Genomic DNA, 12,073 nt, shown 5'->3' with positions numbered 1-12,073 from the left:
AAATATGTGCGGATGCATGAATAGCATCCAACAAAAAGCTAAATTAATTGACTGCTAACACCTCTGAATATGAGCATAATTATTTCAAGCAAAGCAGAGGAAATCAGAGGTTCTTTACAAAATAGTGGCGTGTTTTTGCGTACGTGAGTATGTGGTTCTTTGTCTCTCAAAAGGCCAAAACGCAGACGGCAGTACCATCTGTGTCAAATCAAAAACCGTGCATTCAGACCTCAAGAACTAAATACAAATATAGGGGCGTTGAGGGGAGGGTGTGGATGTAAAGACACAAATTCAAATCAAATGGATTCATCTTCTACAACATGTGTGACAGGGTCAAGCACTACCAACTTTCATGATGAAAAACATATATTTAATTCATCCAATGGAAGGGCCCTGTGACAGCGATGGCCGGTTTCTCAGCACATTTCAAGAGTTGTAGTTAACAAACAGGTCATATGAATGTTGGAGCCTCTAATTCAACCCCAGTTCAAATTAAATCAATGCAGAAAGAGTGAGTGTGAGGTGTAATTAATTCCTCTCGTCACAAGGGCACAGCGTTCTTGTTCTACCTTTTTCCACAGGCATCGGCCGCTTCCTCACCTACACAAGCACTTTCTCAATCTAGGACTTTCAAAGTTACATGTTTATCTGCGTCTCCGTTTCTTCACTGCACAGAACATTTTAAGTGCATGTATTTCCACAGACACTTAAGTGCAGAACACAACACGGAACACAGCTATAGTCAATGCTGCGTCTTTACATCGCTGAAGACCGTGCCCAAACATTCTTAGAACTAACCCAAGATGGGCTATAGTCTGTCGTTTCAAATGGGAACAGATGTGTCATAGTGGGCCGAACAAGCAAGATGGAAGGCAGAGCCAAGCACAAGCTAGTGATATCCTTCTGGCGTGTTCTAGAATGCATATTTCTGTTATACATCTGAAGTGCATGTGTGCAACAACTCAATTAACCTTTGCACTCCTAAACAATGCAATTTTGAAAAACTTTGGCAAAGGGTCAATTCTACAAAACTTATTCCACTCTTTTCGTAACAGGTTTTAGTTTGAGGAATAGAAACTGTATTGAGATCAAATGTTTCATCGATGAGAAAATTTGTCAGACAAAATTCAATCTCATTCCATCTTCTCCCACTTCCGGCCAGTGGGCTTCCTCTCACCATCATATTTGGTAGTGAGTGGAAACACAAAGCAGATGATTCCCATTTATACATGTGGTGAAATATCAGTCTCATTGTTTTATCTGTGGTATGCCTCTAGCCAAAAATATGTAAAAGTTACACCCAATATTACCAGAACTATGTTTTTTCTTTCTGCATTGTATTCGTGCTAATATCACAGACATGTTTTAAACTACTCAAGACAATATTTTTTTGTTTGATAACAAACATTGTTTAGCTAGCTAGTCATGTTACCTAGCTAGCAACCTGATAACTTGACCACTGACTAGGCTATGCACAAATTTAGATGGCACAGGAAGAACTGAAAAGGAATAGGCTACTCAAAGAGATGCTTCAAAAGGTAGGCTGCATATGCAAGAATGGGGTGTGTAAGATTGTGTGCATGTGTGTGAAAGGATGTGTGTGAAGCAGCAGTAATTGAAACAGTCTTTTTCGGGAGGGAGAGCGTGTAGGCCTGTGTGAGTGAGTGTGAGAGAGAGAGAGAATATGTGTGCAAGTGTTAAACTTCAAGAACATTGATAAGAGGAAGTAGGCCTACTTATATAGCTAGCTGTATGTTACAATGACTTTTGTGTTGTTTATGGTGAAAATGATATTAAACCATACTGATGAATATAATTGTTTCCACCCCTTACAATCAAAGCACAGTATGCCTGTAACTCAATTAGGTACTTTTTAACTGGAAAAGTCATTCTTCAGGACCAAATTTTAATTTGTAACTAACTAATGCCACCACCTTGATTAATTATTTTAATCATTTGACAACCCTAATTTTTTAACATGGTAGTAATTATGTCAACAAAGTCCTAGATTCCTCCAATGCTTTTATTAGCCATTATACCATTTTGAATGTTCTCTACTATTGGTTATATACACTAGACACCTTGACTCTCCAGTCTCCCCTTCGCTCTGGCAAAAATTGGACTACCTGCACAAACAGAGACCATATGGGTTTTTCATTTCAATTTCCAAATGAAGTAGGAGTTAATCTAACAAGCCTTCAGACAACATGGACAGCATCATGACTAACAATAGTGTAAAGAGAGTGAAACAAGTGTTTGTCTTACAGTGCATGGCAGAGTCATTAGTTAGGTGATAATGGCATTGAATCCTCACTCTGGCCATCAGCTACTTACCTGACTCACACACAGACACCCAACAAGCATGAAGCAGTGTCTGTCAGAAGGTTCAATGCTTAAACTGATGACAATCAATCAAATAAGTGAATTTTTCTTGTTAGGGAAAATGTGTGGAGTGGTATATACAACAAGACAAAGGACATACGGGACAAGTGGATCTACAGTGCCTTCGGAAAGTATTCAGACTTCTTGACTTTTCAACATTTTGTTACATTACAGCCTTATTATGAAATGGATTAAAAATAATAATAATAAATAAAAACTCTGCAATCTACATGCAATACCCCATAATACCAATGCAAAAACATTTTAGGCAGTCTTTTCAAACAGCTCTTATACTAAAAGAGCGTTATCATAATTTTCACAGTATCATTCCAATCTCATAGTATGTACAGTGCGTTCGGAAAGTATTCAGACCCCTGCCCTTTTTCCACATTTTGTTACGTTACAGTCTTATTCTAAAATGTATTAAATACATTTTGTTCCTCATCAATCTACACACTATACCCCCCGGGTTTTTAAAAACATTTGCAAATGTATTAAAAATAAACACACAGACCCTTTGCTATGAGACTCTAAATCGAACTCAGGTGCATCCTGTTTCCATTAATCATCCTTGAGATGTTTCTACAACATCATTGGAGTCCACCTGTGGTAAATTCAATTGATTGAATATGATTTGGAAAGGCACACACCTGTCTATATAAGGTCCCACAGTTGACAGTGCATGTCAGAGCAAAAACCAAGCCATTAGGTCGAAGGAATTGTCCACAGAGCTCCGAGACAGGATTGTGTCCAGGCACAGATCTGGGGAAGTGTACCAAAACATTTCAGCAGCATTGAAGGTCCCCAAGAACACAATGGCCTTCATTATTCTTGGTCAGGGAGGTGACCAAGAACCTGATGGCCACTCTTGACAGAGCTCTAGAGTTCCTCCTCTGTGGAGATGAGAACCTTCCAGAAGGACAACCATCTCTGCAGCACTCCACCAATCAGGCCTTTATGGCAGAGTGGCCAGATGGAAGCCACTCCTCAGTAAAAGGCACATGACAGACCGCTTGGAGTTTGCCAAAAGGCACCTAAAGACTCTCAGACCATGAGAAACAACATTCTCTGGTCTGATGGAACCAAAATTGAACTATTTGGCATGAATGCCAGTCGTCACGTCTGGAAGAAACCTGGCACTTTGAAGCATGATGGTGAAAGCATCATGTTGTGCAGATGTTTTTCAGTGGCAGGGACTGGGAGACTAGTCAGGATCGAGGCAATGAATGGAGCAAAGTACAGAGGGTGATCCTCGATGAAAACCTGCTTAAGTTCTTAGGACATCAGACAACCAAGACAACGCAGGAGTGGCTTCTGGACAAGTCTCTGATATGTCCTTGAGTGGCCCAGCCAGAGCCCGAACTTGACCCCAATCAAACATCTCTGGAGAGACCTGAAAGTAGCTCTGCAGCAAAACTCCCCATCCAACCTGACAGAGCTTGAGAGGATCTGCAGAGAACAATGGGAGAAACTCCCCAAATACAGGTGTGCCAAGCTTGTAGCGTCAAACCCAAGAAGACTTTATGCTGTAATCGTTGCCAAAGGTGCTTCAACAAAGTACTGAATATTGTGTAATATTTCAGTGTTTTTTTATTTATGACCCATTATCTATTAAAAATTCTAAACACCTGTTCTTGCTTCGTCATTATGAGGTATTGTGTGTAGATTGATGAGGGACAAAAAGCAATTTAATCAATTTTAGAATAAGGCTGTAAAGTAACAAAATGTGGAAAAAGTCAAGGGATCTGAATACTTTCCGAAGGCACTGAACAAATAAAAACTCAAAAATGAAAGTGTTGGTCCAATGTCTCATGAGCTGAAATAAAAGATCCCAGAAATGTTCCATACACACAACAAGCTAATTTCTCTCAAACTTTGTACACACATTTGTTTACATCCCTGTTCGTAAGCATTTCTCCTTTGCCAAGATAATCCATCCACCTAACAGGTGTGGCATATCAAGAAACGAATTAAAACAGCATGATCATTACACAGATGCACCTTGTGCTGGGGACAATAAAAGGTATCTAAAATGTGCAGTTTTGTCACAACACAATGCCATAGATGTCTCAAGTTGAGGGAGCATGCAATTGACATGCTGTCCGCAGGAATGTCAACCAGAGCTGTTGCCAGAGATGTAATGATAATTTCTCTACCATAAGCCGCCACCAACGTCATGTTAGAGAATGTCCCACTGGCCTCAAAACCGCAGACCACGTGTAACCACACCAGCCCAAGGGGGGTGCTGAGGAGTATCTGTCTGTAATAAATCCCTTTAGTGGGGGGGGGACTAATTCTAATTGGTTTCAATTGACTGATTTCCTAATGTCAATTTCTACCCAGGAAAGCCTACAAGTAATCCTCATCATCATGATCCCCAAACAGTCAGCCATAGGATGAAGGCAACTTCGACAAAGCATTCCAGGTTAAGCTGGTTGAGAGAATGCCAAGAACATGCAAAGCTGTCATCAAGGCAAAGGGTGGCTACTTTGAAGAATATAAAATGTATTTTTTATTTGTTTAACAGTTTTTTGGTTACTACATGATTCCACATGTCGTATTTCATAGTGTTGATGCTTTTACTATTATTCTACAATGTAGAAAATTGTCAAATAAAGAAAAACCCTTGAATGAGTAGGTGTGTCGAAACTTGACTGGTACTGTATTTTAAACAAAATACAAACATCTGGATAAGCATCAAAAACCTACATAGGAGAGTTTTAAATTAGGTACTGTTTCTCCATGATAAACGTACTGTATTTATTCATGCAGGAGAAAAAAAAGCAACATGAGATAGCACTGCTATACGGGTGTCTTGATGAAGTCTCCACATTATCTTTGTGATCTTGGGACAAGAAACTCGGTTCATAGTTGTGACAGTCATCGTTACATCGTGTGTGAAGGCTAAAAATGTAACGAAGTGAAGATCATATCAGGATCACAACACAATAGCTTGTGTCGCAAAGAAAGCAACAAAGTACATGACATGTTGCCTTTATGCAAAGCACTGGTTAAAATCTGTGCCTCCACTTATAATCAAAATCGTTCATTTGACACTTTAAAAGTTATGGCAGTTTCTTTGCCTTCCCCCAAAGAGGATAAAGGCTTGTACTATGATATAGCCGTTATTAATATTCAAAGCCACATACATTAGACACTGATATTTGGACAAATTATTTCAAAATTATTGAGGTTATTTCGTTTGAAAGTGTTAGTCCAAGGCTTTTCAAACATGTATCAGTTGTATATTTACACACATTTTACAGTAACACTCCTCTTAACATTGATGCTCGGCTGCATTGCTTACATATACCACGCTTACAAGTTTACGTAGCTGTAACTAAAGTTTATTTAACAGACAAGTCAGAACTTCCCTTCATTTGCTCAGGTGGGATGTCCAGCACAAATTCTTCATTAACACGAATAGAGTAAGAAGAAATCTATAATAAGACGTGTAGAGAAGATCTAGTAAACCTACTGTATGGGTCAATTGCATTTTTAAAAATCACTAGAAACGAGTCTCAAAACTTTGCACATTCAAACAATATGTGAGTCAGCGTCCATGCTGCATGCAACTGCTTACAGAAAAACAACATACTTAGATTCCATATCTTCTAAAATATAATGTCATGCACAAAATCGTTGTTCGAAGTAGCAATTATGTTATTTATTGCAATCGCTGCATGAGCGCTATATTTGATATTTAAATTCTAGACAACGATACATTTATAACCCCAAATGAACAACTATTCGGTTGATTGCGATAATGTTGCGATCATGTTTTAATAAATATCTTCTAAATTAACAAGAAAGTTTTTTTTTTTAATTTAAAAGTTAGAGACGTACCATCGCGGGAGCAAACAACACTCAGGAGAGCCAGCGAGTAATGTACAGACCTATACATTATGGTAGCTATAGTTTAGAAAGTTGGAGCTTCCTTTTAACCAGGTAAAACTCTTAAATAGTGCATAATTCACTTACTTTTCTCTCGCTTGGCTATCGGAAGGGACGACAGCTCCTTTACCTTTAGCGTACATGCTGGATTCTGTTTTAAGACTTTTACCCCACTCAACACCTGTCAAAGAAAGCAGCCAGCCAAACGTTCTATCTCCATAGCTACCCCTTTAGTGTTTTTCCTTATCCTCCTCCTCCTCCTCCTCCCCCCTCCTCCTCCTTTTTTTCACATCTCCAACATTGGCCACAAATCAGGCACAGTTTCTATTGGGGGAACTTGAAACAGACCGATGGTGGATTTTTTTCCCCCTCAACCGCTGTTCGAGAATGCATTCACACTCCCTCCGCTAAAGGATGGTGGGGGCTTCTTAAAGGGGAACGCACACGCTTCTTGTTTACTGACCTCAGAAACATGTAAGAATTCAGGTAGGAAAAACTGAAGTCTTCCATTTAGGCCAGCATTTCCCAAACTCGCCCATTGGGATCCCAAGGGGGGCACGTTTTTGTTTTTGCCCTATCACTAACTGATGGTTTACATTTCTCAAATCATAAATTCAAAAAGACTACTGGATTGACCAAAGGCTCAAGCCCGTTTTATCCGCACAGCAACATTGACTTAATTTACTGAGCAATCCTAGGTAGCTGAGGGGTTGGACAAATACATTTCATGGTAGCTAATTGAATTACACAAATAGCCAAACTGACCATGATGTGAAAGGCTACTGCCTGCGTGAAAACGTATCAAAATAATGAGTCGCAGTCTCCCCAAATGTAGCAGTTACAGTGTTGTGCTTCGCAACGGAGTCAAGTATGTATTATTATTTTTGAATGAGGACATAAGTTTGACTGTTGGTGAGCCAAAGTAGATATTTAGTGCGTGCTTAGTGTTGTAGCAGTTGTTGTCATCTTTTGCTTAGTGTTGTAGCAATTCTTTAGCGATTCATAGAATCACATGATGAGGAACCTTGTCTGAGACATAAAAAACATTGTAGTCTCCAGACCAAAAGCTAGTTGGAGTGGTGAGCATCAACAGCCAGGGTGTAAACCAGTCGGTTACATTGGTGCCATGACCTGTATCAAAGAGCTGAGGTTGATGATGAGAGGGGTTTAAAGGGGAGTGAATGTAAAGCAGGCAGCTAGTCTGGAGAGTTGTAGCCTTTGCCTGTCGAGTAACCTCCACCTAGAGACCTAAAAAGGCAACTGACCCCCCCCTTCTTATTGTCAGTTGTTGCCTCAACTTACTCTCATTGTCAACCTAATGATCAAATTGAATAGCTACGTTCTGCCTCTATCTTTAAGATCCTAAGTGGCTGGGGGTGGAGCTACTCAGGTTCAATTATTTATGTTTTTGATATGGTTAAAAATAACCCTCATAGACCACCACACTGCACCGAGCAACCTTCCTCTGTAGCAAACGTCTTTGTTATACAATGTCAATATAAACACAATGGATATGTGTAGTGTAGCAACCATTTCAGATATTCTACAGTTGGAAGAAAAAATCTATAAATTGCTGTCCAGCAGAGGAATTCCCCCAGCTCCTCCCATTGTGGGGGGGCCAAATGATAATTAATCACAGGTTGAATAATTTAATGCAGAGCCAATGGATGCCTTCCCCAGCCCATTTCTCAGCACCTGCCTTAGGAGAGGTGTGTGTGTGTGTGTGTGTGTGTGTGTGTGTGTGTGTGTGTGTGTGTGTGTGTGTGTGTGTGTGTGTGTGTGTGTGTGTGTGTGTGTGTGTGTGTGTGTGTGTGTGTGTGTGTGTGTGTGTGTGTGTGTGTGTGTGGTGCTGGGGCCTCTTTTGGGTCCAGAGACGGGGAGCGCAGAGCACATCTCGTAGGGGGCTTGGGCTAATGCACCTAAATGTGCAAAGTATGATTTCAAACATGGATGAAATTGACATTTTGGTACAGGACTCGTGTCCTGACATTCAAACATGGTTAAATGGTTCTGTCTCTAATAAAGACATTGAAGTAAATTATTATAATGTATTTAGATGTGACAGATTACAGAAAGGGGAGGAGTGGGCATATATGTCAAATATAATTTCTTGGCATCCCAATCTTTAAATATTTCTGTTCCCAAGGTCATCAAACACACAAATTTGGTTGAAGATGTGTCCATAAACCAGAATACACATTAATTGTTGCTGGGATTTACCGACCCCTGCTGCCATTGCGGATGCTGTGGGTACTATATCTGAGCGTTTACCACCTTTTCTGTCTTTGGAGTTTGTCATTTTAGACAATTTGAATCTAGATTGGCTATCCCCGGCCTCAAATCAATATAAGAGTATATGCATTGATTTTAATCTGACTCGACTGATCTCAAAACCCACACGGCGAAATTTGAAAAACCCTATTAACTCCTCATTGATTGATTTAAATCTTACAAATAACCCCTATAAATATTGTCTAGTGTAAAATTTGCATTTGATCTCAGTGATCATTTACCCATAGTATATATTAGAGATATGAAACAGCAAAATACTAATCCTTGTTTAATTTATTAAGAAGAGACATTTTTTAAAGTTTTCTCCTCAAGGGATTTGACATGTTCTACTCTGCCACTGTCTCCTGTATTCCTGATCCTGAGTTGGCTCTTGAAAATGTCTCCTCCATATTTATTCCCCTGGCAGATAAACACGCACCTTTTAAACAATTCAGAGTCAAAGATAGATCTAACCCTTGGGTTTCTTCTGAGCTATCTCAGCTCATTCAGACAAGAAATCAGGCCTGGACCAAAGTAAGGAAAACTGACTCTGTAGTGGACTGGCAACTTTCAGACAATTGAGAAGCAGATGTACTATCTCGATTAAGAAAGATAAATGAAGCTACTTTTTAAGCTCTATCTTTAGCTGCTGGGGATCCTTCTAAATGTTGGAAAACAGTAAATGTTGGAAAACTTTGCTCAGACGCGAAGTGGTAGGCCACACAAGCTCACAGCCCATATCCCAAGATGGCGCAGCAGTAAGACGTGTTTGTTTTTGTCCCATGTAAATATTCCGTTTTTTCCTTTTTTTGTATACATTTCATTATATTTCAATCTCTTTCTTCCATTTTTGAATTAAACATACCTTCCTGCAACCTGCCTCACCCAATGTGGTACAGATCTGCTATTTTTTAGACCTTATAACTGGAGCCTTCATCAGAAGCTAGCCATCAAAAGCTAGCCAGCTAATTAGCTATGAACTATTTAGTCATTGTTAGCCACTGTTAGCGGTCTTTAACTTTAGCTCGGACACCAGCCGCTTTAGCCCGGATAATACTTGCCTGTCTGCACAGTGCGATGTCAGCCCTGAGCATATCAGACTGCTTTTCCCCCCACTACATCACCAGATTCTTGCCGCAAGCTCTGGACCATTACACCGGATATTCACAGCTAGCTAGCTGCTACTGAGTGGCTATTGTGGCTAACGCCCTTGTCCAGAAGCATGCACCAGTTAGCCTCGAGCTAGGCCCATCTCCCGGCTAGCAAACGAAGTACACCAACTACAATACCTCTCTTGCCAATTGGCCTGGACCCTTTGGCAACACGGAGCCCCGCCGATCCAACACGACTGGTCTGCTGGTCTGCTGACTTAATTCGGCCGATGTGCTCTCACCCGGCCTCTGAGTCGTGGATGTTGGTCATGATCCATCTGCTAGCCCCGGCCCGCTAGCTTCCTGAACGTTGTGTCTCCCACTCAATAACCGACTACCGAACTGCTCCCCGTTTAATCTAGTGCTGGAACCTATGATCATTGGACCCCCAGCTACACAGCTGATGCCTACTGGACTGTTCATTAACACGGTACTTCATTTTGTTTATTTGTCGACCCCAGCCTCGAACTCAGGCCCTGTGTGTAGCTAACTGACCCTCTCTGCCCATTCATCGCCATTAACCTGTTGTTGTTGTCTTAGCTGTTTACCCGCTGTTGTCTCACCCGTTGTCTTAGCTCTCCCAATCTACACCTGTGCTTGCTTTATACCTCTCTCTAAAGTCAATATGCCTTGAATACTGTTGTTTAGGGTAGCTTTCATTGTTTTATTTTACTGCGGAGCCCCTCATCCTGCTCAACATGCCTCAGATAGCCCCCTTGTCCCACTTCCCACACATGCAGAGACTGCACCTAGCTTAACTGGCGCCTCCAGAGATGCAACCTCTCTAATCGTCACTCAATGCCTTGTCTGTACACTATGCCCTGAATCTATCCTACCATGCCCAGAAATCTGCTCCTTTTATTCTCTGTTCCCAAAGCACTAGACGACCAGTTCTTATAGCCTTGCGCCGTACTCTCATCCTACTCCTCCTCTATTCCTCTGGTGATGTAGAGGTTAACCCAGGCCCTGTGTGTCCCTAGGCGCTCTCATTTGTTGACTTCTGCAACTGTAAAAGCCTTGGGTTCATGCATGTTATTATCAGAAGCCTCCTCCATATGTTTGCTTTATTCACTGCTTTAGCACTCTCCGCCAACCCCGATGTCCTTGCCATGTCTGAATCCTGGCTTAGGAAGGCCACCAAAAATTCTGACATTTCTATCCCCAATTACAACATTTTCCGACAAGACAGAACTGCTAAAGGGGGTGGAATTGCAGTCTACTGTAGAGAAAGCCTGCAGAGTTCTGTCATACTATCCAGGTCTACGCCCAAACAGGTCGAGCTTCTAATTTTAAAGATCCATCTCTCCAGAAATAAGTCCCTCACTGTTGTCGCTTGTTATAGACCCCCCACAGCTCCCAGCTGTGCTCTGGACACCATATGTGAATTGATGGCCTCCCATCTATCATCAGAGTTCGTACTGCTAGGTAACCTAAATTGGGATATTCTTAACACCCTGACCATCCTACAATCGAAGCTAGATGCCCTCAATCTCACACAAATTATCAAGGAACCTACCAGGTACAACCCCAAATCCGTAAACATGGGCACCCTCATAGATATCATCCTGACCAACTTGCACTCTAAATACACCTCTGCTGTTTTCAACCAGGATCTCAGCGATCACTGCCTCATTGCCTGCATCCGTTATGAGTCCGTGGTCAAACGACCACCCTTCATCACTGTCAAACGCTCTCTAAATCTCTTCAGCGAGCAGACCTTTCGAATCAACCTGGCCCGGGTATCCTGGAAGGATGTTGACCTCATCCCGTCAGTATAGGATGCCTGTTTTTTCTTTAAAAGTGCTTTCCTCACCATCTTAAATAAGCATGCACCTTTCAAAAAATGTAGAAATAAGAATAGATATAGCCCTTGGTTTACTCCAGACTTGACTGCCCTTGACCAGCACAAAAAACACCCTGTGGAATACTGCATTAGCATCGAATAGTCCCCGTGATATGCAACTTTTCTGGAATGTCAGGAACCAATACACACAGTCAGTAAGGAAAGCAAAGACTAGCTTGTTCAAATGGAAATTTGCATCCTGCAGCACTAATTCCAAAACGTTTTGGGACACTGTAAAGCATGGAGAATAAGAGCACCTGCTCCCATATGCCCACTGCACTGAGACTAGAAAACACTGTCACCACTGATGAATCCACGATAATCTAGAATATCAAGAAGCATTTCCCGGCCAATAGCTCTGCACCCCCCGCAGTAGCTGACCCAGCCCTACCCTGCTTCTCCTTCACCCAAATCCAGATAGCTGATGTTCTGAAAGAGCTGCAAAATCTGGATCCCTACAAATCAGCTGGGCTAGACAATCTGGACCCGCTCTTTCTAAAATGATCCACCGCCATTGTTTCAACCCCTATTA

At 41.4% G+C, this 12,073-nt stretch overlaps 1 protein-coding gene across 2 annotated transcripts in view; it reads right to left on the bottom strand.

Annotated features, from left to right (window-relative positions):
- The window catches only part of LOC118359223 (single-stranded DNA-binding protein 3-like), a 135,696-nt gene extending 129,161 nt beyond the window's left edge, over positions 1-6,535 (bottom strand). The window contains exon 1 of one of the 2 annotated variants that reach the window (XM_052480521.1): positions 6,364-6,535. In XM_052480521.1, coding sequence (XP_052336481.1) covers positions 6,364-6,419 — 56 coding nt within the window. In that variant the 5' untranslated portion in view covers positions 6,420-6,535. The remainder of the gene's footprint in view (positions 1-6,363) is intronic. The other variant, XM_052480522.1, reaches the window with a different exon arrangement.
- Between the last annotated feature and the right edge of the window lie 5,538 nt (positions 6,536-12,073).

The sequence above is a fragment of the Oncorhynchus keta genome, chromosome 26 (assembly GCF_023373465.1).
Source record: "Oncorhynchus keta strain PuntledgeMale-10-30-2019 chromosome 26, Oket_V2, whole genome shotgun sequence".
In the NCBI taxonomy this organism is placed as follows: Eukaryota; Metazoa; Chordata; class Actinopteri; order Salmoniformes; family Salmonidae; genus Oncorhynchus; species Oncorhynchus keta.
The sequence above is the reverse complement of the archived record's forward strand: the minus strand, read 5'-3'. Positions and strand labels throughout refer to the sequence as shown.